At 45.3% G+C, this 24,218-nt stretch overlaps 2 protein-coding genes across 11 annotated transcripts in view; one reads left to right on the forward strand and one right to left on the reverse strand.

Moving 5' to 3' along the window:
* The window catches only part of DOCK7 (dedicator of cytokinesis 7), a 102,263-nt gene that overhangs the window by 45,351 nt on the left and 32,694 nt on the right, over positions 1 to 24,218 (forward strand). For all 10 annotated transcript variants that reach the window (XM_063406925.1, XM_063406926.1, XM_063406920.1 and 7 more), the window contains 8 exons: positions 14,911 to 15,028; positions 15,766 to 15,836; positions 16,523 to 16,661; positions 16,837 to 16,938; positions 17,184 to 17,270; positions 18,037 to 18,268; positions 19,531 to 19,695; positions 21,091 to 21,260. In XM_063406925.1, coding sequence (XP_063262995.1) covers positions 14,911 to 15,028; positions 15,766 to 15,836; positions 16,523 to 16,661; positions 16,837 to 16,938; positions 17,184 to 17,270; positions 18,037 to 18,268; positions 19,531 to 19,695; positions 21,091 to 21,260 — 1,084 coding nt within the window. The remainder of the gene's footprint in view (positions 1 to 14,910; positions 15,029 to 15,765; positions 15,837 to 16,522; positions 16,662 to 16,836; positions 16,939 to 17,183; positions 17,271 to 18,036; positions 18,269 to 19,530; positions 19,696 to 21,090; positions 21,261 to 24,218) is intronic.
* ANGPTL3 (angiopoietin like 3) lies at positions 373 to 11,100 on the reverse strand. The gene is made up of 7 exons (XM_063406936.1): positions 9,007 to 11,100; positions 7,839 to 7,949; positions 6,963 to 7,080; positions 6,150 to 6,263; positions 4,923 to 5,018; positions 3,094 to 3,366; positions 373 to 1,890 (listed from the first exon to the last, which is right to left on the reverse strand). Exons 1-7 carry the CDS (start codon positions 9,502 to 9,504, stop codon positions 1,709 to 1,711), a joined length of 1,392 nt encoding a protein of 463 aa, XP_063263006.1. The 5' UTR covers positions 9,505 to 11,100; the 3' UTR covers positions 373 to 1,708.

Below are 24,218 nucleotides of genomic sequence, written 5' to 3' on the forward strand. Positions count from 1 at the left end.
TTTTTTTCTTTCAAGTGATGGATAGAAATAGAGAAAATGCATAATCCCTTTGTTCATATTTCCATTTTGGTTTCCAAGCAATTTCTTTGTGTACAATACTTGACAAAAAAATCTTCTGAAGCCCTGAAAAATAGGATTTTTTTTCTAAATATCTTGGGAAACAATAACCTTTCTATACCAAAATCCAGGCTGGGACCAGATTTCTTTTCATTATGTACCATTACTAATTTAAAGATTTTTCACAGTATCTTTGAAAATATTTTACTAATTTAAAGGTTTTTCACGGTATCTTTGAGGATATTACATGGCTGAATTGTAGAATTGTCTTCATCTGCTGAGTAATTTCACCAATTTAGCAAATTTATTTAAATTTAGGTACAAACCAGGTTTTTATAAGTCAAAGCTCACAAGAAGGGTTTAGTCAGGTTCCATATCCTGTACTTTGAAAAGTCACAGCCTTTATATTTATTTGTATATTATTTTTATTGGACAGGTAATTTAACATTACAGTAAACCAGTACAAATAAGCAACACTGCACAATCTCATCTCTGTTACAAACCCATGAGAAGTAAAAGGATTTTTTTTGCAGCATTTCTGTAATTAACACATTCTGTTCACAAACTTTCACTCTGCCAAATTACCACCAAAACCGTTTCCTGTGCGATTGCAAGTGCTGAGATAAAAAATCCACACTGTACAAGGGTTGGGGAAGATAAACAAGTCAATATGACTCAGGGGAGCTGCAGGACTGGGGGCTCTGTCAGCCAGCACTTCCAAGGCTGTCACTCAGGGTTCTGCAGCTGGAATTCAACATGTGAGTGTCCCCAGGAGCTGGACCAGCCCTGTCCCCTGGGTTGTGCCTGCTGGGTTTGTGGGTTGCACCCTTGAACCCCTGGGGCAGCTGTTCCCTAAGTGAAAGGTGTTTTGTTGTGTGTCACCTGGTTGTTTGTTTAATTCCTCAGTTGGTTGGACTGAAAGGTCACCAAGGCTTGGCTCTGATTCAGTGCAGGTGAGGAGGGCAGGTCTCTTCCCCCTTTCAGAGGGTTTGGAGTTTGGCTGCTCACTGTGAGCTGTGCAGTGTGGGGTCCCGAGGGGCTGCTCTGCCCCTGTGTGAGCACAGGGCTCCAGAGAGGATGGACTGGCCTCACCTCTCAGCTCCACTCCTAAAATACTGTCTGCAAATACCCAGGGCACTAAAACAAGCAGTTACCCATCTTTCATTAGCTCCTGAAACACTCCACAACAAAAACATCAACCAAACATTCAATTAGTTACTTCAAGAAACAAAATTCCTTTTTTTTTCCCCTAAATGTTTTCAGTAGGTTTTTGCCAGGCCTTTGTTCCCAGAAAACACTTTTTGTTTCCCTACTACACAACCCAGAAGGAAAGCACAGCCTGAAAACCCATTCCCCCAGACAGAATTATCCAGTATGTGACAGGTTGGCTCCTAGGCATTAAAATTTCATCCTGGAGAAGGAGAAGCTCCACAAAAAGTTGCAGCACATTGACACTGGGGCTTGAGGGAATGACAATACTCACCAAACATTTTGTAAGACCACCTCAGATGCCTCAGGTTTACGTTTTGGAGAAATTCCATGCAGGGCATGGATTGGGATGTGGCATCTGTTGGCAAACACAGCATCAAGTCCTTCGGTGTGGTAAAGCTCAGTGTGTTTGTTCTGAGGTAAAATGCAGCAGGCTGAGCACTCAGTCAAGGCTTTTTAGGTCTGTTGGGTGGATCATTATTTTGGTTGACTTGAGCAGGTAGTATCTTCCTTTCTTGGGCTTCCAGTACAAGCCTTTTCCTCTCTCCAGCCTTCCCCTGGACCTTGGGGTGACGTATTTCCCGTTCAGGTTGGTTTCCTCGCACTCACTGTGCCACCAGCCTCCTGAGGAGCAAGGTGAGAATGTCAGCCACTGTCTCTGCTCTGTGCCAGAGCAAACAGCTCCTCTTTGCCACGTAAATCTGCTTTAGACCCTAAATTCCAGCTAATCTGGCATTTACCCAGGATTCCCAAATCACTTGAATTGTTTGGGTTGAGGAAATCCTCCAAAGTCACTGAGTGCAGCCATCCCCAGCACTGCCAGGGCCACCACTGCCCCACGTGCCACATCCACAGGGTTTTTAAATCCCTCCAGGGATGGGGCTCCACCACCCTGGGCAGCTGTGCCAGGGCTTCACAACCTTTTCCACGAAGAAATTTTCCTTCTAATCAATCTAAGTCTGCTCTGGTGTAACCTGAGGCCGTTCCCTCTCCTCCTGTCCCTGTCCCTGGGAGCAGATCCCAAATCCCCCCGGCTGTCCCCTTCTGTCAGGAGCTGTGCAGAGCCACAAGGTCCCCCTGAGCCTCCTTTTCTCCAGGCTCAGCCCCTTTCCAGCTCCCTCCCATTCCATGCTGGGCTGATCAGAGCAGCTCCCATGCTCACTCTGGACCATACTTAGGTGTTTTAACCCAACCCATTCCATGATCTATGGAGCAGGGCAGTTCCCATGCTCACGCTGGACCATACCTAGGTGGTTTTAACCCGACCCATTCCATGCTGGGCTGATCAGAGCAGCTCCCACGCTCACTCTGGACCATACTTAGGTGTTCTAACCCAACCTATTCCATGGTTTCTAGAGCACAGCAGCTCCTGTGCTCACTCTGGACCATACCCTAGGTGTTCTAACCCAACCCATTCCATGATTTATGGAACACAGCAGCTCCCATGCTCCCTCAGGCTGTACCTAGGTGGTTTTAACCCAACCCATTCCATGCTGAGGTGATCATCGCGCAGTTCCCATGCTCACTCTGGACCATACCTAGGTGGTTCCAACCCAACCCATTCCATGGTTTATGGAGCACAGCAGCTCTGTGCCTCCTCAGGCCGTACCGAGGTGGTTTTAACCCAACCCATTCCATGATTTCTGGAGCACAGCAGCTCCCGTGCCCCCTCCGAACCATACCCTAGGTGTTTTAACCCAACCCATTCCATGATTTCTGGAGCACAGCAGCTCTCATGCTCACTCTGGACCATACCCTAGGTGTTCTAACCCAACCCATTCCATGGTTTCTGGAGCACAGCAGCTCCCGTGCCCCCTCAGGCTGTACCGAGGTGGCTCTGGGGACAGCTGGGGTCTCCGGCGCTGTCCCCGGCGCGGTCGGCGGTGGAGAAGCGCAGCTCCGCGTGCTCCGGGAGCGCGTTGGGAATGCTCCCGGACATCCTGGACAGCCGCAGGGTGAAGTTGGTGCCGGGGCCCCCCAGGCTGAAGCTGTACTCGATGTGCCTCCTGTTGCCCCGCCAGTCCTGCAGCTCGATCCGCAGCAGGTAATTCCCCTGCTTGGAGATGGAGTAGATCTTCTGCAGGCCCAGCCAGAATTCCTCTGCAAAGTCGGAGGGAAGAGATGCTGAGTTTGATTTTAGGGATAACCTGCAGGTAGCGTGTGTGTGGAAATACAGTATTTAAAAGGCTTTATTAATTGCTTTAATTAAATCAGTGATATGAGTCTTGGGGACTGTTGATCTTTGCAGAGGTCTGCTGCTACATTCTTTTCGTTTACCTCTGCTTAATTGCACACTGATGATCAATAAAAGCAAGAGTTCTAAATGAACTGGAGCTTCCCCCTTTCAGTTCCCCACCTCGTGTGAAACTCTGAGAGGGAGCTGGAGACATTTAAAAGGTGTGTAATTGGAAGTGTGTGACAAATGAAGCGAGTGACATACATAAAACCTAATGGCAATTGTTGCTTTTTGGGAGGAAAGAGCTGCAGAACCAAACTGGGGTTTCAACACCCTCATGAAAAAAGAGAATTTTTCTTTTGCTGGAATTTCTGATCATTAGTTTAATTGGTTTCATATATTATATTAATTAAGTAGCTTATTATCAGCACAGGTAATTGCCACATGTGGAAAGTGAGGCTGAATGTGAGTGCCATGCACACAGCTGGCATTTAAAGCCATAGAAAGGATGGATGAAGAAAATCTCTAATATCCAGGTTAGGAGCTGTAACCTGGTTTATTTTATCACCTCAGAAGATGCAGCAGAACACTGAGGAGGACATAGCTGAGAGCAGTGAGATTCTGTGCAAAACTCAGCACTGAAAACTTTTGGCTGCATCTTAGTGCAGTATTTGGGAACTGGGAGACCAATCAAGGAGGCACTAAAGCATCCAGCAGATCAGATAAACTTTACAAGTGAAAGTCTGCCTCAGCTGTGAGCTCCTGTCCCAAAAGTGAGGGAAAGGTTGAGATACAGCAGCTCTTTTATAATAAAAGATGTGGAAATAAGTCAATATTGCTGCTCACCTTGGTGATGTTTAGATCTGTGCTATGCTTAGAAAGTCAGAGTATTTCCTAAACAAGAGGTCACTCATCCCATAGGAGAAAAACAAGGAATATTCTGGATGAGGAAGCTGTTGGGCAGCACTTGGTGCTACAAATTCTCTGGAGTTGATGATTAACAGGGGAACGTGGGTGTTTCCTCACCCTACCCAGCCATGGAGGGGATTGGCCACTGGAGAAGCCTGAGGGGTTTGCTCAGGGGAGCACACACAGCCTCGGGCTCTCCTGAGGGTGGAAAAATTGATGTGGTTTTAAGGGTAACAGGATTGCAGGAAGGTTCAGAGAAAGTGGTGACAGCAACTTCATGAGGTTTTGCCTTTGTGTATATTTGAAAGGCTTTGGGAAGTGCTTTTATAAGTAGTAAAATTTTGATTAAATAGTGTTTAAAGCATTCTGGCCTTGATTCAGTGTCTAAACACACATTTGAAGGGGTGTCTTTGAGAATTTCACGAGTTACATGTTCTAGTAAGCACTTTCTGGTATTTCCAATAAATCACTCAGCTGTTACATGCAGGTTCAGTCTACTTTCCTTTCCATTAGAATATTCAACTTCTCAAATCAACTGATACCAAGAGACACAAGAAAAAGGGATATTTACCATTGAGGTCACCAAAGCCATTTGCGTAGGCATCCCAGGTTTGGTTGAAATCCAGGGATCCGTCCACTCTCCTCTGGACTACAGTCCAGGATGTGCCTGTGGAAAGAGGAGAGCAGTCACAGCTTGGCCTTGTTACCTGTCCCTGAGTGTGCTCTGAGTGCTCCTGTTTTGAGGCAGAATGAGTTAATTAAAGTCTGCATGAAGGGGATTCAAATGAGCCCAACTGGAGAGAAGGCGAAGCCCTTTGAGTGTCCTGGGCCACGCTCGGGGTGACTCCACTCACAGAGTTACTCTGTTGGGCTGCCTTAACTGGGCTTCACTTGTTTATGAGGGCTGAGAGACAGAGAAATTGATAAAGGAGAGATATGAAAAGCCCCAGACATTGGCTCAGGCTCTCTGCTGATAGTGCCTGGCTGCTGGCACAGCCCCAGGGCAGGGTGAGGTGCTGGGGCCACGCTGCAGCTGCAGGGGAGTCCTCTCCTGGTCCAGGTCATGACACCCTCACTGCAGCAGCCCCACCAAATGTAAGCAGAGCAGCTTTTGGAAAGGACAGCCCTGTGAGCTCTGTTTGCACACCCAGACACGTGAGGGGGCCCCATGTGTCCCCTGCTCTCTGAGGGCAGTGGGATGTGGGACAGAGCAGCTCTGGGGGATGCAGAGGAGCCAGGGGATGAGGGAACTGGCCGAGCTGTGATCTTGGTGACAAAAGGAACAAGCTTGGGCTCCTTAGGAAGGTGGGGCTCGGGTAGGTGACATGACAATTGTGTTCCAAACATGGCACAGCAGTCCTGTCCCAGGACTCGCTTCTCTGGGTTAGCTTGGCACAGCTCAGCCTAAAGCAAAGCCTGTTAATGAACAAAAATCTACTTTTGTAAAAGCAAACTATCTGCTGTCTGCTTTTCTTTGGGAAATGCGTTCATGGTTGCCCTGTAATGGTTTTTATGATGATCATTTTCATTACTTACAGCTAAAGGGGCTTGGGATATGGATATCCTTAATTTGTGTCACATGATTGAATGTCCTTTCCTCAGTGTAAACAAGAATGAGAGCAGTGATAAGGAGATTTCAGGATAGGGGAAACCTCAGTTCAGAGCAGACAGGCCACTGAGAGAAGTCAAGAGGATACATAAATCATAAGTTTTTATATACTTTGGGAGGAGACAAAGTTATTTGGCTTAGAGGAAGATATCTCTGTGAAAATTAGACTGTTGCTGGCACAGCTCTTACCAAATTTCATCTCACAGTAGACATTGAAAGCTTCTGAGCCGTTGGGCTGGATGGTGTAGACCCCACTGGCCTGCACCCCGCTGTGGTAGAGAGCAGTGCAGTCAGCAGCAGCACCTGGGGAAGGAGCAGGGAGCCTGTTAGAAATCCTGCTGGGGTGTGCTCAGCTGAGAGCCAGAGAAAAAGAATGGGAATGACCCTCCTGGGGATTTTATTTTACAGTAAATGTCGTGGAATGGGCAAACTGCTTTGGGCATAATAGTGCAGCTGCCAAGGTGTACTTAGGTTGGACTGCCTGTGTTTTTTATGTTAGACAGGGTTTCAGTTTGGAGGATTTTGGAAAGTTTCTAAGGCCTAAGACTAGACTCTGTGAAATGAGCTTTCCTATCCCTTGTAAAGTTCCTAGTAAATACCATGCCCACTGCTACTCTTCATCAGTGCCTTTCAACTTCAAAGAAAGGGCTTTTAAATCTTGTAATTAGCCAGTGTGACATAAATGAGTTCTCTGTTCAGGATCCACGAGATAGACATGGGTAAAAGCATGGTCACAGCATGTTTACAAGAGGGGAATGGATCCTGTTACTGCATTTTTGGACATTGTTCCTGTGTCACCCCAGAGACAAGTACAGCTGGAGTGGGGCTAAAGAGATAATGACATTTTTTCCAAAGAAGGAGATCTGGTTCCTTCCCACAGCGCAGTGTATGAAATAAAAATCTTCTCCTGTTAGTCTTTGACTGTAAGAACCAATGCAGGGCTGTCCCAGAGGTGACTGGGAAGGCAGCATGGGCTGTAGCCATGTCTGAGATGGGTCTCACCATCAGCTCTGTATGTCCCAGCCATGGGCTTGTGCACAGCAGAGGGGATGGGCTCTGGTTCCTGCTGCTCCCCCGGGAAGGAATTCTCCAGCAGTTCCTGGAGCTCGATGTGGTTTAGCTGGAAGAGCCAGAATTACACTGTTAATTTCCCAAGGCACTGGAATGATAAGATGCACGAATCAAGACAGTGTAATAATTTTTCTGGTGAGTGTAATCCTGTAGAATATCCAATTTACCACATAAAATAACTTCAGCTCCACGCTTTTAGGTGGATTTTAGGTGTGGGAATGCCAACTGTGCCACTGCTGTGACAGGGTGGGATTGCTGGGGGGGGGAAATGACCCCTTCTCATGTGGTGCACCTCAATGGGCAAACAGATTTAACTTATTTCCTCAGGTGACATCACTTAGACAAATAACACCAACAGCCAAGGAGGACAGAACCCACAGTTCCTTAGGCTGAAATGCATTTTCCTCTCAGAACAAATTAAATCTGAGCATCTTGGTTGTACTGTATTACAGTGATACATGTGAGACTTCCACTCTGGGAGTGGATTTTGGAATTTAAGAAAGAGGTACAAAGCAACGAGACTTCCAGACCAGTGGAAGAACAGTGATGTGATAGATAATAGGAGAAGAAAACCCCAAATTATCAGTCAGAAAATGCAGCAGCCTGGATTCTTGAGAGATGAGATTTCAAAGCTGTTGTTGGCCATAGCTCCTGCCTGCAGCACTGCAGCCTCTCCCCAAAACAGGTACCTCAAAATGGTCCCACCTTCCTCTCCACCCTAAAATGAACAAAGGGTGCCTGGCCCCAAGTTTGGACCCTCAGCTGTGTCAGGAGAGGTGGAAGGAGAAGCAGGGGTGCCTCCTGTACCTTGTCCTCCAGCTCCCTGATCTGGTTGTGCTGCCTGTCCAGCTGCACGTGCTGGTCCTCCACGATTCTGAGGAGCTGCTTGATGTCGTTGTCCTGCTGCTCCACGAAAGCCTGAGGACAGGGAGGGAAGGATGGAGTAGGATCAGGAGCAGTAGGAGACCTCCAACAGTGGTGCTGCCTCTGTAACTCTTGTCCTGGGGCCAGTTTTGGGAGGCACAAACCATTGAACATTGCCCTTTGTTTTCCAGAGAATCCTAGAATATCCCGAGCTGGAAGGGACCCACAAAGGTCACCAAAGTCCAGCTCCAAAGGTTTGCCTGCTTTGCCTCTAAATTGAACAATTTCTTTGCTCCTGTAGCAAATACCTCTTTTTTTTTTGAGACAAACTACTGGCAGCTTTAGAAACTCTTTTTTTAATTGCTCTTTTCCTTCCGTTTTCACATCCAGAACAATTACGTTCTGTGGAATTGGCCCTTGATTCAGACTAGATATATGGCACTGATCAAAAAAGGGAAAAATTCCCAGCATTTACAGAATCAGCTGGGGATTTGAGAGGTCAGGATTTATCTTTTTGCTTTGACACAAACATCCAGTATTTGCCCATTCAAATTGCTTGGCCTGTTGATACTTCTGCAAAATACAGTTAATATTTCCTTTTCTATAGAAAACCTTATACCCACCTAACTACTTTTATGAATAACATATTAATTTTATTAACACTTGTAAGGTTCTTTGGTTCTGGAGGTCCTAGGGGTGCTATAAATGCCCCTCTCTAAAAATTTAAGCTCCCTGTTTCCCACTGCATTGATTTGGGATGAGCTGGTGATGTACAAACCCATGGGCTTGGGAATCTCGTAATTTTCCCGATTGCAAAACTTTTTTAATCATTGTGAAGACAAAATTTCTTAAAATAGGTTTGCAAATAAATACTGAAAATAATGCAAATTTTCACTGATTTCACTGGGGAATTTCACTGCATAATTAATGCTGTGTCAGAGTAAGACAGTGATTTTTTTTTAAGGTTATTCCAGTGATTTCTTTCTCAGAATGCAGAGCAGTACTCCAGTGAGGAGCAAGGGGAAACCTGAGCTTGTATTGCATCATTACTGATGATGGCATTTCAGTGTGTTTTGGCTCAGTGTGTCAGGGCCTTTCACAAGTCACTTACTTTGAGTGAAGAAATTTCTTCTGTCTCTTGCACCGAAGGCTGGCTAATGGCCAGTTTGGTGACCTTGTCCTCCAGTCCCCACACTTGCTCCTGCAGCTGGATTTTATTTTGGATGAGGTCTTCAATCTTCAGGTTCATCTCCTGTGAGAGGTTCTTTATCTCCTCGTTGTTGATTTGCAGCCTGGCCGTGGTTTGCCGGAGCTGTTCTTCTTCCTCCTTGATTTCGCTGGTTTGCAGGGAGAGCTCGTAAAAGGACCTGTCAAAAATGTAGAGTTTCTGGAAGATGTCGTTCATCTGCCCCTTGGTCTTGTGGACAAAGTCTTTGAGGCCATGCCCCAGCTGGAGGAGTCCATTGGCCAGGATTCGGACGTCGTCCAACATCGCAAATCGCGATTTCGTTTCGGGAGATCCCGCGGAACCGACGGAGAAAAATTCCTTGTCAGCTGCAGCTGGGAGAGCCAGGGGGGCCAGGAGCAGTAAAACTGGGATGATCTTCATGTTCCCTGCTCTTGCTTCTCTCTGCTCAGGATGCAGAGGCTTTTCCCAGCGAGAGCCTGTGCTCTGTGGCAGAACTTGATCTATTTATACCCCTCTTCATTTTCGGAGAGGCAGAGCAGCGGGTTGATCATTAACTGTGAGTGTTTGAACGAGTGTAACCCCTCCTGAATGTAGGTTGATACCTGGGAAGATAAAACTGAGAGATGGGCACGTTGCTGATTGAACTGGTTCTGAACTTTTCCATCTGCCAGGCCTTCTGGTGTAAAATGTTATTGATGGCACGGCGTTTTTCACACAACTCTTTTTAATAGATTAATTTTGGGTCATAATCTTGGTAAGGGCTTAAATTCTCCTTGTTTGTGTTGTTTGGTTCCCTTTATTGCCTCAGGAGTGTGAAAGGATTTTACCCTGCCTAAGAGCACTGGATGTTCAGGTTGTGAAGCTCCTTGATGAGCTGTGGAAGGGCAAAATATTCCCAGATGATTCACACAGCTTGATTTTCATCTGGGGCCGTTTTCTGATGTAACTCATTGTGCTGCAGTGGATTTACTTGTCAAAGAGCCCAGATTAAGTGAGAAAGAGGGAATTAGGTCCAGAGATTGCCTGGATGTGATTCTACTGTGTTAAGGTTTGTGCAGTAATTTACACCGTATAAAACTTATTTTTTAAGAGCTGCTTTCCAGAGGTGGGTGAGATAAATAATACCTGGCTTGCATTTCTCACCTTCCCATTCTCTTTGCTGTTTAAGATTCACACTGCATAAAGAAAGGCTGCAAGTGCTCTGAGATAAAATGCCCAGTTCTGCAGTGGGTCTCTGCATGGGGGTTTTTTTGGGTAGTATTGCAGTGTGAATGAAAGGTATTTCTCTTTCTGGACTCATTCATAGCAATCCAAGAAATCAAAATCAAGCATTGCACAATGTATTTTGGAGAGTTTTCAGGTTTTTGCTAAATTCTTGTTTGTTTAGGAATACTTCCCCTGGACTTTTTGTTGTATTGTTCATGGACATATGCACGTATTATATGAAGCATCCACAGAAAAAATGTTTAAAAAATGAAATTTTTACCTCATATGTTGAACTTTTTGTGTGCTCAGGGGTTTGTAATATGCAGGTAGCCTTCCCATTCACAATTAAATACTGTAAAGGTATTTTAGATGGGGAATATTTTGTGGCAGTGTGATTGGGAGCAGAGTTACTGGAGTACCTGAAGTATGGAGAAGCAGGAGAAGCAGGGACATGGTCAGGCTCAGCTCTGGGCAGAATAGGGATTCCTTCAAAAAAACAATTCTGGATTGTTTCTCTGGCATCTGACATGGGGATTTTGGGCTGCAAAACTCGAAGAACTGGTTGTAAAATTAAAAAAAAAGAAAAAAAACAAATGTATAGGCATTCTTCAATCCACTTCACAGTATTTAAGTGGCTTTGGGTTTATATGCTTTCAGATGAACCATTTTTTTTTCACTATTTCACACGAGAAATCTTTCCAGTTTATTTTGAATTCTTCCTAACTGCATCACTCCTCCAAAATCTTTCTTCTTGGCTTGGTCTTTAGAAAAATGTGGGGAGTTACTCAAGAAACAGCAATGAGCCAGCAGCTGGGGATCAGACATTCTGCCAGGTTTCTACACCTTGTGTCCCGTGGTGCTGCTCAGGCACGACACTGCCTATGGGAAAGGTTTGTTTTCCAAAGGGAAAAGGCAGCCAGAAGGCCCTGATGTCAAATATTCATTAAAAAAAGCACCAATTAGCTGCCAAGCACGTTTCCATATTAATGTCAAGGCCAGGGAAGTCAGAAGTCACTCCAGAACACCCCTAGATGTCACAACAGTCCCAGAGTCCAGAAGAAAAGTGGGACACAGGAAAGCAGAGAGGAGAAAAGCTTCTGGCATGACTGAACCATAAAATCCAAGAGTTGTGGAAACCCTGAGAGGAAATCCTGCCTCAGAGTTGTCAGCCCAGTCAGGAAAAGATGTATATAACAAACATGGTCCTGAAGTTCTTTCATGCACCTGGGTGACCCTCATTATATGGGCTTTTAATGATTTTTATGGTAGGAATAAAGCAAAGAAAAAGGTCTCTGGTTTTTACTGGAAGGGGAAATATTCATGATAGTTAGAAATTCCCTCTAAGAGTTAGGAGCAGCTCTTAATGTTTTAATACCTTTGTGAAGGATTTTGCAAAATGGCTGCAATCATATTACATAAATATTTAGAGGAGTGCCTGGTGCCATTATTTCCATGGCTTGGGAAGCCTTTGCACTTTAGCAATTTATTTTATGGAAGTAAAAGTACTTTTGAGATCTGTTTGCATATATTTGGTGTAGCATTTTAACAAAAGCACCAAACACAAGCCCTTGGGTTTAAAGCTCCTGCCTGAAACTTTTATTGATAGAAATCAAAGCATTTATACTGTATCTGTCACTTTTCAGCCATCAGTCCCTTTCCATGGCTCCTGTAACTGTGTTTAGACAGGAAGATCTGAGGTTTTTAGTTGTGTAGGGTAGAAGAGAGGCTGGGAGAGCTGGGGATGGAGAGGAGAAGGCTCTGGGGAGAGCTCAGAGCCCCTTCCAGGGCCTGAAGGGGCTCCAGGAGAGCTGCAGAGGGACTGGGGACAAGGGATGGAGGGACAGGACAAGAGGTGATGGTGTTAACCTGAAAGAGCGTAGGTTTAGATTAGATGAGATGAGATTAGATTAGATACTGGGAATAAATTAATTTTTGTGTGGGTGGTGAGGCCCTGGCCCAGTTTCTGCAGAGCAGCTGTGGCTGCCCCATCCCAGGGGGTGTCCAAGGCCATGTTGGACAGGGTTTGGAGCAGTCTGGGACAGTGGAACGTGTCCCTGGACATGGCAGGGGGTGGAATGAGGTGATCTTTACCTCCCTTCCAAACCAAACCGGTCTGGGAGTCTGTGGTAAGGTAAAGCAGGATTTTTCCATTCGGGGTCACATTCTGATTTGCCAACTGGGCATTTTTTCCCCTCTTTCCATGTAAGTTTTCCACAAAGGGAAGATTCCTGTAAATAGGAAACCTCTGGAGAGAGGCTGCCTGAACAGGGGGAACATCCCCCTGTCCCCTATTCCAATGGGATTTGTGCATCTGAAATCCCATAAGCACCAAGAGCTCCTTCCCAGTGAAATGCCCTAAATGAGGCCTTGAAAAGCAGTGGAGAGGGGAACAACCTGTCCCTTTCCTCAGCATAAATCAATCCTTTGCATAAACCTGCCTTTAATATAGGGATCCTGTAGCCTGGCTTCACAAATACCTTAAATCCTTCTCTTAAGCACTAATAATACTTAATAAAAGTTTTATGAGCAAGGTACATTTTAGAGTAAATTTTCATATCCATTTTCATTTTAAAAAGAACATCAAGCAGCAAATGTATTCATGGCAGAGCAAAGTAATTTAGGAGAGTCACAAAAATGGCCCTGGCCCCCTCTGAAATAGTAGGAGAGCGTTGATTTGGCAAAGTGACCAGTGGGGATGGGATTCAAAAAGTTAATTCACCATGAAGGACTTGAGAGGGAAGAAATTCCCACTTGCCTGCTCAGCTTATTCCTCTGCCTGCAGGGCTGAAGCAGAGGCTTCATGAGGCTGCCCCAAATATCCCTGGAGCTGGACTGCTCTTAGGGAATTCCTTTGGTGTGTCTGTGTCGATGGGGCTGTTTGGGGAGCAAATGGAATTGCCATCAGAGCCAAGGCCTTGGGTGGGATTCACTGGCCAAATTATTGTCATTGATGCCATTTCAGGCAGCCAAGGGCAGCCTCCCTTTGCAGCTGCTCCTCCAGGAGTGAGTCCCAGCAGTGCAGGTGTTTTGGAAACTCCTGGCATGTAAAAGGCACCAGGTACCTTCCCTGAGTTACTGCCCTCCTGAGAATCCACAAATGAGCCTTTTTGTTATCAACCTCCTGCTGCCAGCATCGACAGCAGCTGCTTTATTACACCTTAAATGTTGTCCTGCTGTGCTCCTCACTTCGCTGTTCTGAGCCCATCTGGCATCTGTTGTCTCTCTGGGACAAGGAACACTTGGAAACTACTTACAAATTGTGTTCAGAGTAGTTCCCAGAGGGAAGGGAACCTCTTCCTGCTCTTGCCTCACAAGCCAGGGCTGTTAGAGGGTTGGTTCTGCAGTGTTTGGGCAGGATGCAGCCTCCCAGTCCTTGTTCATCCCTCCTGGAACCCCAGGCTGGAGCTGCTGGCCAAGGAGGAATGATGCTGGTGTGGTGGGCAGGGCTGTGTGGGAGGTGGATTGGGGATTTCCAGGCTGGTTTCTTAAAGCTTTGTCACAATTCATACATTTAGACTTGTTTGGCAGCAAAAGAGTGTTCATTTCCTGTGAATAACTGAGTGTTGAGGTGGAAAAGTCTGGGGAGGGTGTTGCTTTTTTTTTGTCTTTAAGAGAATATCAAGGAACTTTGTGTAGGTCTGAATGACTTGCACAAAGGACAGGGAAGGGTTTGTAGTGGACAGTTTTGCTGCTGAAGTGTGAATCCAACTTCCACCTTGTTGGCAAGGGCCCACCAGGGCTCAGAGGACAGAAAATACTGCAGAATTTTGCATCTCTCATGGCTGTTAAAGTAATCACAGACTTGGAGAAACAGGACTGGAAGGGGTTTCCATTATGTGTCCCTGCCCAGCAAAGGTTGAGGTTGTCTTTAAACCCATTTAGAGAGTGTGTGTCTCACCTGTCCTGAGAAACCACCAGAAAATGGGAGGTTTCACACCCTCCAAGGCAATTTGTTCTACTGCTTTAACTCTCCTTCCAGCCAGAACATTTTCCCTTGTGCCTCACCTAAATCTCCTGTGCTGCAATTTCCTCCCATTATGTCCTGCCACGTTCCCTATGGATGTGATGAGCACTTTATTAGTTCAGACTTTGAAACAGTTCTGTAGATCCCTGGGAGTGTTGTCATTACCTGAAGCTACACATATCCATTTAATTTAATCCATTCTCAGAGGAGAAATGTAACCTGAAGTCATCCTGATGTCAGGAGATTTAAAAAAGGGAAAAAAAAAAAAAGGGACAGGCAAGAAGAAGGAAGGTATTTAATAGAAACCAGCTGCTCTGTGTTGAGCAAATAAAGTAAATAAAGCTTTTATATTTGTATGTTTTCTTTCCACTTGAACTTCTCAGATTGTAGAATCACTGAAATTTTTAGATGGATTTTTAAAAAACCCTTCCAAACAAGAGCTGTTTCAAAATATGATGAGAGTTTAAAGATTATATCTTTTGATGTCTGAAATAAGGGGTCATTACCAAAGACAAATTGTTTGTCTGGCTGTGCAGTGCATCTGAGGAAATGGAAAATGTCAAACCCTTCACTTTGAGCATTTCCACAGAGGCTTAAATAACAGCATTAATGAAGGTGTGATCCCTCTCCTCACCTGCTGCCTTTGTCTCTTGCAGGAACCTCCTTTATGTGTATCCACAGAGCCTTAACTTCGCCAACCGCCAGGGATCTGCCAGGAATATCACAGTGAAAGTGCAGTTCATGTATGGAGAGGATCCCAGCAATGCCATGCCGGTGAGGGAGGGCAGGGCACTCCTCACAGTCAGGAAACCCCTCTGTTAAAGCCTCACTGAAATACATTTCAAAATAACCACTTCAGAGGAGTAGAAAATTGTATTTCAGAGCAAAGAGTGCGTTTGTGTAGAGTTTGCAAGGTGACAGGGGAGCAGGTGGAATTTTAACATGAGATTATTGATTATAAGGAATTTTACCATGAGATTATTGATTATAAGGGGGGTGAGGTGCTGGCAGAGGTTGCCCAGAGAGATTCTCTGTCCCTGGAAGTGTCCAAAGCCAGGCTGGATGGAGCTTGGAGCAACCTGAGACAGTGGAAGGTGTCCCTGCCTCATTCCTGAGGTGGGATTGAAATTCCCTTCCAACCCAACCCACTCTGGGATTCTGTGATTCTGCGTTTGCAGCAGACACAGTTTGTGGTTGGAATAAAAGCTTTGCTTGCATGAAAAGGAATTAAAGGTGACAGCTTTGTTCAGGCCAGCAGTGATCCCCACTCAGAGAGGATCTGTGCAGGGGTGCCTACATCCATCAGTTCTCCTGCCATGTCTGTGTCCATGTGTCACTGGAGTTGTTAAAATTGTGCCTTTTCAGTGACTGAGTGAAGGGGCAGGGAACAAGCAGGTGTAACTGTACAGGTGCACAATAAATGGAGCTCTAAATGTCTCTGCAGGGTTATGGAACAAATTCCTGGCACAGTTTTATAGGGGAGTTTCTGTGTTTTTTTCCTCTTTTTGCAGGTCATCTTTGGCAAATCCAGCTGTCCTGAGTTTTCCAAAGAAGCGTACACAGCTGTGGTGTATCACAACAGGTAACACCCAGTGTGGAAGTGCAGTTACTCACCAGTGACTGGTGTCAATTATTTAACAATCAGAGCCTGGACAGCACTCACAGTGATTGCTGTGCCAGTTGATGCTGTCCTTAGAGTTTTGTGACAACTGGGAGACAGAGGCTTTGTTTGCTGTGGTACAAATCAGCTTTGTGTGACCCTGAGCACGTAGCCCAGCTCAGCAAATGCTCCTAGTTCAACTCCAGTCAGCAGTCATGAAGATTTATTTTCCAAACTCATGGTAGCAGGTGCCCCCATTGTTTTCTTGGAGCCTTTTAGAAATCAGGTACAAATTTGAACCACTTGGTCTTGGAAATAATTCTGTTACTGGGGTGAGGAGTGCTAAATCCAACAGGAACATTTTCCTGGCTTTGCAGCTGTGTCAGGGGAAGATGTTCAGGGGAGATTCCTGCCCTGCAGGTCGGAGTTGTGGCAGTGTCCACGTTGAGACAAGAGTTTATTGCTCATGTGGTTCAGAGTGCCTGTGTGAGGAGGAGGCTGCCGCCCATTTTTGTGTGGATTAGGAGTTTTTCCAGTCCTTGGTGGTCAGAAAGTGAACTTCCATCCTTTGGGCTAGCCCATAAGTTCCCTTCACTGCAGATCCTTTAACTCAAAGGGTTCAGCAAACCACTGTGGGTGACTCAGCCGAGGCTCTGCTCTCTGCACAGATCTCCTGATTTTCATGAGGAAATCAAGATTAAGCTTCCAGCCACTCTGACAGACCACCACCACCTGCTTTTTACTTTCTACCACGTCAGCTGCCAGCAGAAACAAAACACACCCCTGGAGACTCCAGTCGGCTACACCGTGAGTGTCTTTCCATCCTTTAATTTTTCAGCACAGGATTCAATCCAGTGCATTTGCTGGCTCTTTGTTTAGCATCCCTGTGAGCTCCCATCCCATTGGAGAGCTGGAGAAATGGGCAAAAGCTCAAAGAAAGCCTTAAGAAATGTGTGATTTTGTTGTTTTCTTCTCTTGCCAGTGGATCCCGATGCTCCAGAACGGGCGGTTAAAGACGGGTCAGTTCTGTCTTCCTGTGTCATTGGAAAAGCCACCACAGGCTTATTCAGTGCTTTCTCCAGAGGTGAGCTGAGTGCTGCCTGCTGAAAACCAGCAGAACACACGTGAGAAAAAATGAGAGGATGTGTGTGTGCATATCCCTGTGTGTGCATTTATTTATTTCTTAAATACCGTGAAATTTGGACAGAATTTTAGTGTTTGTGTGCGGCTCTGTGTGTGTGATCTGACCAAAATAAATGAAAATAAATTCAGTTGTAATTAGCAGCTCTGCTCTCTGTCACATCCTCTCATTGTTCCCTCAACCTGCAGGTTCCTCTCCCTGGGATGAAGTGGGTGGATAACCACAAAGGGGTTTTCAACGTGGAAGTTGTTGCTGTGTCCTCCCTCCACACTCAGGTAGGTGTGGAGAGCACTCAGTGCAGCAAAGGAATCTTCTGACAGGTGAAACACTGTCAGAGCTGATGCTGTGAAGGGTGTAACAATCCCTTGGAGTGAAATTCCCATCTCATTTTCAGTTCTGAGCCAGCACACCCGTTTTTCCACATTCTGCTGTGAGTATATTTGAGAAGTTCTGCTTAAAAATAAGAGTGGTTTGGCCTTTATTCACAGGGGGTGAATGGCCAACAGTGTTTGCAGACCTCAGCCTGTTGTGTTTGATACAACAGCTCTAAAACAGCTCTAAAATGATATTTTCTTGTGTTCTTGTTTCCTTGTTCTTGTTTTCTTGTTCTTCCCCTCCTCCTCTTTTGTTTCTCCTTGTATTTTCCCTCTGTCTCTTTGATCTGAAAATAAAGATGACAATCATTTTGTTTAATCATTTCAGCTTGCGTTTTATTAATTCCCACTGTGTCATTCTGATGGAGTTTGTGTATTTTATTTGTGCTGTAAACAGTAATGTGATTTTAGTGCATTTTGGTCTGGTTTTTCTAGGAATACACAGTCTCTGGGTCCTCTAGTTTTGCCTTGATAACTTTTAAATTAGAGCTAGAGTTAAACATGGACAGATCTCTCAAAGATGTTGAATTTAGACGTTGCTAATTTTGTGAGATTAAATGGCCAGATAAAAAAATGAGGGTGAGAACCCATCCATGAGACACAAATCCATAGAAAATGAAGATATTCTGGAAATCCTTGCTGATAATTGGCTTTTTGCTTGTTGTAGGACCCTTACCTCGACAAGTTCTTTGCACTTGTCCATGCTCTGGATGAGCACATGTTCCCTGTGCGAATAGGAGACATGAGAATTATGGAAAACAACTTGGAAAATGAACTGAAGAGCAGCATTTCAGCCTTAAATTCCTCTCAACTGGAGCCGGTAGTGCGATTTCTTCATCTCCTGCTTGACAAACTGATCCTTCTGGTAGTAAGACCTCCTGTCATTGCAGGCCAAATAGGTATTTTATTTAAGTTTTATAGAGAATTACATAGCTGAAAGTTTGACACTTCCAATTTTGTCATATTTATGTAGAAGTAAAAAAGTCCATTTTTATGCTTCGTTTTAGTGCCACTAATATACCAAGTGTCTCCCAAATAAAACATGCTGGCATCCAGATCTGGGGTGATATACACAGGAGCAGTATTTAATATTTAATAGAAAGCTTCTAAGAAGGACTGGGAACTTGGTGTCCAAATTGAGCCACCAGAAAATTTCCTGGATGCTCAGCATGTTTTTAGCACTGGAGCTTGTTAAGGTGTCTCCATCCTGACAGAAAGTTGGGATTTCAACATTATTAATCACCTTGGAAAATCTGGAAGTAGGTAAAGTAGGAAAATACAGATGCTGGGTGTTCCTGTTGTGGATCTGGTACTGCCAGCATGAATAACCCCTTCTTCTGCTCCCTGTGAAGGGCTAAACTCTGGCAGTACCAAAAATCTCAAGTCTAAGTCAGGATTAGATCCTTAATATTTAAAATAGCAGTTATTGCTGATTTTTTTTTTGTAGGAAACCTGAGTTTGGACATGGTGGAATATAAGGTCTAAGACTGCTTTAAAAATACTTGTAAAAATATTTATGTAAATCATTTATTTATTTCATCTTTCTGGGAAAGAATTTACCTACATTTTTATTTTATGTTTTAATGTTCTTTCACTCTTTCAGTGTTCTCTATTGGTTTAGTTGGTTTGTATGGAATATTATGGACATTAGTGACTGGATTTATTTAAAATAAGATTTTTGTTCTCTAGCTACTGTCTACTTCATCCTTAATTTTTATAGAATATCTGCCTTCAATCTGTGTGTAGATTTTTGTGCTCAGCAGCTTTTTTCTCTAAACAAAATTAAATTGTTCTTTTGATAGAGTTTTTATTTTGGCAAAGGCTTAAATAGAGGAAATAATTAAGTAAGAAAAGGATGATAAATATCCAAAGGATATTATCCAATTAAACAAAGACTTGATCTTGTTACCACTGCAGTTGATGACCAAAGCCGGGCTGGTTGCAGAAATGGAGCCTAAATTAATTAAATTTATTATTAATAAAAGTGACAGCAGATCACTGCAGCAGCGTCCTGCTCTCAGGCCGGTTAGACCTGGTTCAAACACCAGGCTCAGTCTGGGGTGAGAAAAGCTCCACCATTTACCCCGTAGGAGGTGGATGAACAGCACATTTCGGATTTCCTGCTGCAGTCTAAACCCAACTCCTCACTTTTTGCTTTCAGTTAACCTGGGCCAAGCATCTTTTGAAGCCATGGCATCGATCATAAACAGACTTCACAAGAACTTGGATGGCAACCAGGACCAGCATGGCAGGAACAGCCTTCTTGCCTCCTATATTTATTATGTTTTTCGCCTACCCAACACCTATCCCAACTCACCATCACCAGGTAGCTCTTTGTTTTTATTTTATTTTATTTCAAGCTGGTTAAAAGAAGGCAGAAGCCATTTGCTGGCAGGTGTACCTGAGCTCCAACTGTGTGGCTGCTTCCCTGCAGGGCCCTGTTATTAATTTGCCAGTGTAGCCACTTAAAAGATGTGTTTAATTACTGTTAGGTGTGCCATAGGTTTAATTATTTGATGATTTTAAATAATGATGTCACTGCTGAAGGACCGTGATTACAGAAAAAAATGAGGTTTTAGGGTTTTCTGTGTGAGACAGGTGTGATGCACTCCTGGCCTGTCATGTTTGCCAGTCTTCTTCACAAGAACTTTTATACTTTAATCCATTTCCAGCAAAAGTTTAAACACTGGCTGGATGGATTAGATATCCAAAAGGTATTATCCATCAATTAAACAAAGACTTGCTCTCGTTACCATTGCAATTGATGACCAAAGCTGGCCTGATTCTAGAAACAGAGCTCAATTCATTGAATTTATTATTTACATAGTATTTTACCTATTTTAGCGTATATATACATATATATATAGTATGTGTTTTTATTTTTATTTATACATATAAAATATAGACATTATATATTTAAAGCAGTAGTGTAAAATATAAAAAACACATGTCTGGGTACAGAAGGGAAACAAATTATTCCCAGCCCTGCTGAGAGCAAGGGATGGGAAGGAGGTGGTGTGAGTGACAGCCATGGAAAAGCAGGCTTTGGAAGGAATGTTCCTGCACAGAGAGGGAAAGCTCTGAGAGGGTGGCAAGGTTTTGTACATAAAAGTGTGAGGGTTTTGAGTGTGAGGTCTGGACACCATCCTGTTAGCTAAAGACAATCCCACAGGGAGCCTCCTGCTCCCAGTGGGTAAAAAAGCTTTTTATTCCCGTGCTGGAGAGCAGGGCAGGAGAGGCCTGGGGTGGGGCAGGGTGTCCTGAGGGGGTCTGGGTGATAAAGGATGGCCAGACTGACCAGGCAGGGTGTCCTGAGGGGGTCTGGGTGATAAAGGATGGCCAGACTGACCGGGCAGGGTGATCTGAGGGGGTCTGGGTGATAAAGGATGGCCAGACTGACCAGGCAGGGTGTCCTGAGGGGGTCTGGGTGATAAAGGATGGCCAGACTGACCAGGCAGGGTGTCCTGAGGGGTCTGGGTGAGGGCGGCCAGACTGAGCAGGGTGTCCTGAGGGTCTCTGGGTGAGTTCGGCCGGGCTGACCAGGCAGGGCTGGATGTCCTGGGGGTGTCTGGGTGAGTTTGGCCGGACTGACCGGGCAGGACAGGCCTGGGTGTCCTGAGGGTCTCTGGGTGAGGGTGGCTGGACTGACCGGGCAGGACAGGCCTGGGTGTCCTGAGGGTCTCTGGGTGAGTTTGGCTGGGCTGACGGGCCGTCCCTGCAGGTCCCGGCGGCCTGGGCGGCTCGGTGCACTACGCCACCATGGCGCGCTCGGCCGTGCGCCCCGCCAGCCTCAACCTGAACCGCTCGCGCAGCCTCAGCAACAGCAACCCCGACATCTCCGGCACCCCCACCTCACCCGACGACGAGGTGCGCTCCATCATCGGCACCAAGGTACGTCTGCCCTGCCCTGCCCTGCCCTGCCCTGCCCTGCCCTGCCCTGCCCTGCCCTGCCCTGCCCTGCCCTGCCCTGCCCTGCCCTGCCCTGCCCTGCCCTGCCCTGCCCTGCCCTGCCCTGCCCTGCCCTGCCCTGCCCTGCCCTGCCCTGCCCTGCCCTGCCGGGGCCCCTCAGAGCCCCAGCACCTCCCATTCCTTCCTGAGCACCAGGGAAGGCCTTGGGCGTTGTCCCAGCCCCTCCTCAGCCCTTTCCCGGTGTGGTTGGCACCACGGGAACGCCGCTCCTTGGAGATGTTTCTGACTTGTTGGAGCCATCCTGGAGTGCTGCCTCCACAAGTGTGGGGGCTGAGGGCAGGAGTCCTTCTGGATTTGTGTCCCACTCCCTTTTTGCATGGCCAACAGCCGAATCCTGTGCCTGGCTCTGTTGTGTCTCCCCAAACCTTGCACCCTCTTACCCCACTCTTCCCTCCCAACCCCAAACTGCCTCCTCTCCTCTACATTCAGCTGCTCAGATTTCTGTACCTGTGTCCAGAGCGGGTGTCTTGCACACAGCAGGAATATTTCTGCTCCCTGCTCCCTCCAGAGAGGCTTTGGGATGGTTGGTGAGAGCCAAGAGCTGAGCTGCAGGGCACTGACTCCCCACACTGGCTCCCACACCCCAAAGCGATGTCCCAGTGTGGATGCAGAACATCCAGCATGGTTGTACTCTGGTTCTTGAGGGGTCAGTAAATCCATCAGTAAATCCATCAATAAATCCATCTCTTCCTGCTGACTACACAGAGCCACCACAGTCCCAGTCTGAGCCCTTCATTTTGTGCCTAAAATAGGTGGGATGAGCCAGGACAAAGCTGATTTGAGGCTCTCTCTTTTTTTGTTGTTCTTCAAACTGTGGTAACTTCACCAGGGTGAGACCCTCTCCCACCATGGCCTTTTGCTCTTCCAGCACAGGTGAACTTCCTGAGCCCTTTCAGGGAGCTGTTAAATTCCTTTGGAATTTAAGTTTCTTACCAAAGCCACCACCCTGACCAGACAGGCTTGATGTGGCTGATGCTGGGTTTTATAAGAGCAAGAAAAACACAGTTTGAGGAAGAGGTTACCAATTTTAAATTAATAACAACATCATTTGCTGATCAAATAAGAGGCTGAAGAATTGTGGGTAGGCAAATGATTATTTCTTACATCAAAGTCTGGACTTAGAAGTCTTGAAATATTTTAAAGACCACTTCAGTATCTTGCTAATTAAACAAGCCTGACCTTTTGTGAAATGCCACAGGCATTGATGTGCATATGGAATTTACCCAAGCTATCAGAAGTTTAACGTGTGCTGGCTTGGTGAATAATGTCACAATACAAAATGAAGAGAGATTTTCTTCCAGAGGTGTACTCCAGGTTTTAAAGGAAAACCTGTTCTGTGGATAATTGTTGAGGAAAAAGTTTCCTTTAGGAAATCAGAAATTAACCTCAGTCTGGCTATACAGACTTTTTGTTGAGTATAATAATTTCTGTTTCTTAATAGCAATAGATAAAAATAAGACACTTCTTGAGATGCTGACATGAATAAAAGGAGGACGTAAAAATCCCAATTATTTCTCTTAAGTAATGGCTTAAGGAGTATTCCCAGATAGATTTTAATTTGAAGTGCAGGTTCCCTATCACAGGAAGTTTTCTGCTTTAAAACAACTCAAATTGTGGGGTTTTTGTTGTTTGAGGGAAGTCTTCAAAGTCCAGTCTCGTGTTATTTTTTATTCTAATACAAGGTATTTAGAAGTGTGGTAAAAGTGCTTTAAGCCTCCCTTATCACCTTTTTAGTTCATTTTGGAAACTCCTCACAGGATTTGGAAGGTTTCTGTTTATTCTCACAGCAGAGGAGGTCTTAGGTCTGTCACTTGTTTTTCCATCATCTGTGAATTGAAGCCTTGTAAATTTTCTTCCCTACCGAAGAAAATTTACTAAATGTCTTTAAAAAAGACATGTTTAAAGTGATCCTGAAATACTGGAGATGTGCTGGGAAAAAAACCCAGAAGACTCTGTGGGGTTTGATTGCTCTGCCAGTGGATTTTGACAGATGTGGGTTCTGTTCCTGCACAGACCCAGCTGCAGGCTGAACCCCAGGGGCAGCGCAGAATTTAACGACAGCTTTGTCAACTTCGGAGTGACTCTGCCAAACAATAAGAAGCTCTTGTACTCCTTTTGTTTTCTGAAGAGGAAAGAACCCTTCCCTTTCCAGATTTTTACAAAATGACTTTTGTTTCTGCAAACACAGTGTGTGTTGAATTGTTATCCTCAGAACCAGAGCAACAAGATTAGGAAACTCCGAGAGAGAAATGTGAGGAGGATAAAGGCATTTTCCAAATTAGATCTGATTTTACAAAACAAGAGCTTAGTTCAGCATTCTGCAAAGCCCTTTCGTAAATCACTGTGAGCAAAATAAAGCATGTTTATGGGGCTGAGCAGGGCACAGGGCTTTGATTTATTCCTGCCAAAAAGTAATTGAGATTAAAACACCCTCCTTATGTGTTCAGTATTTTTTTTATTGGACATCTTAAGCAAAATTACAGCACTGCTGAGCTCTGCCTCGAGGAGCTTGGTGGATTAATGGTTTGAATCCCAGGTTACAGCTCTCACACCAGGTTCAACCTTGAGGTGGATTTTAGTTTGCTGAGAGAAATGGATGATTTGGCTTGGTGGACTTTGCAGCTGATTACTGGGATGAAATGGGCTGCAACTTTGCTTTATATATCAGGAAAAAGTTGGCACAGAAATGAGGATGGAAGCTCTCACTCAGGTGAGGGTTGTCAAAACCAATGTGTGGTGTTTATAAGGAATTGTGTCTGTCAGAGCTCCTTCCTGGGATCCAGGGAAGTCCACTCCATCCCCTGAATGTTCCTGGTTTGGGAGCAGCCTGGGTGACAGCACAAGTTTAAATTTTTCCTATTTTCTGAGTGTCTCAAGGAG

This window comes from Prinia subflava, chromosome 10 (genome assembly GCF_021018805.1).
Source record: "Prinia subflava isolate CZ2003 ecotype Zambia chromosome 10, Cam_Psub_1.2, whole genome shotgun sequence".
NCBI classification, from domain to species: Eukaryota; Metazoa; Chordata; class Aves; order Passeriformes; family Cisticolidae; genus Prinia; species Prinia subflava.

Excerpts from the sequence above, each read along its gene's own strand:
- ANGPTL3 (XM_063406936.1), bottom strand. The coding sequence starts at position 9,504 with ATGAAGATCATCCCAGTTTTACTGCTCCTGGCCCCCCTGGCTCTCCCA. Across the intron at positions 3,367-4,922 it reads TGGCTTTGGTGACCTCAATG|AGGAATTCTGGCTGGGCCTG; the intron begins GTAAATATCCCT and ends CCGACTTTGCAG. Across the intron at positions 1,891-3,093 it reads CTGTCCCCAGAGCCACCTCG|GAGGCTGGTGGCACAGTGAG; the intron begins GTACAGCCTGAG and ends CTTGCTCCTCAG.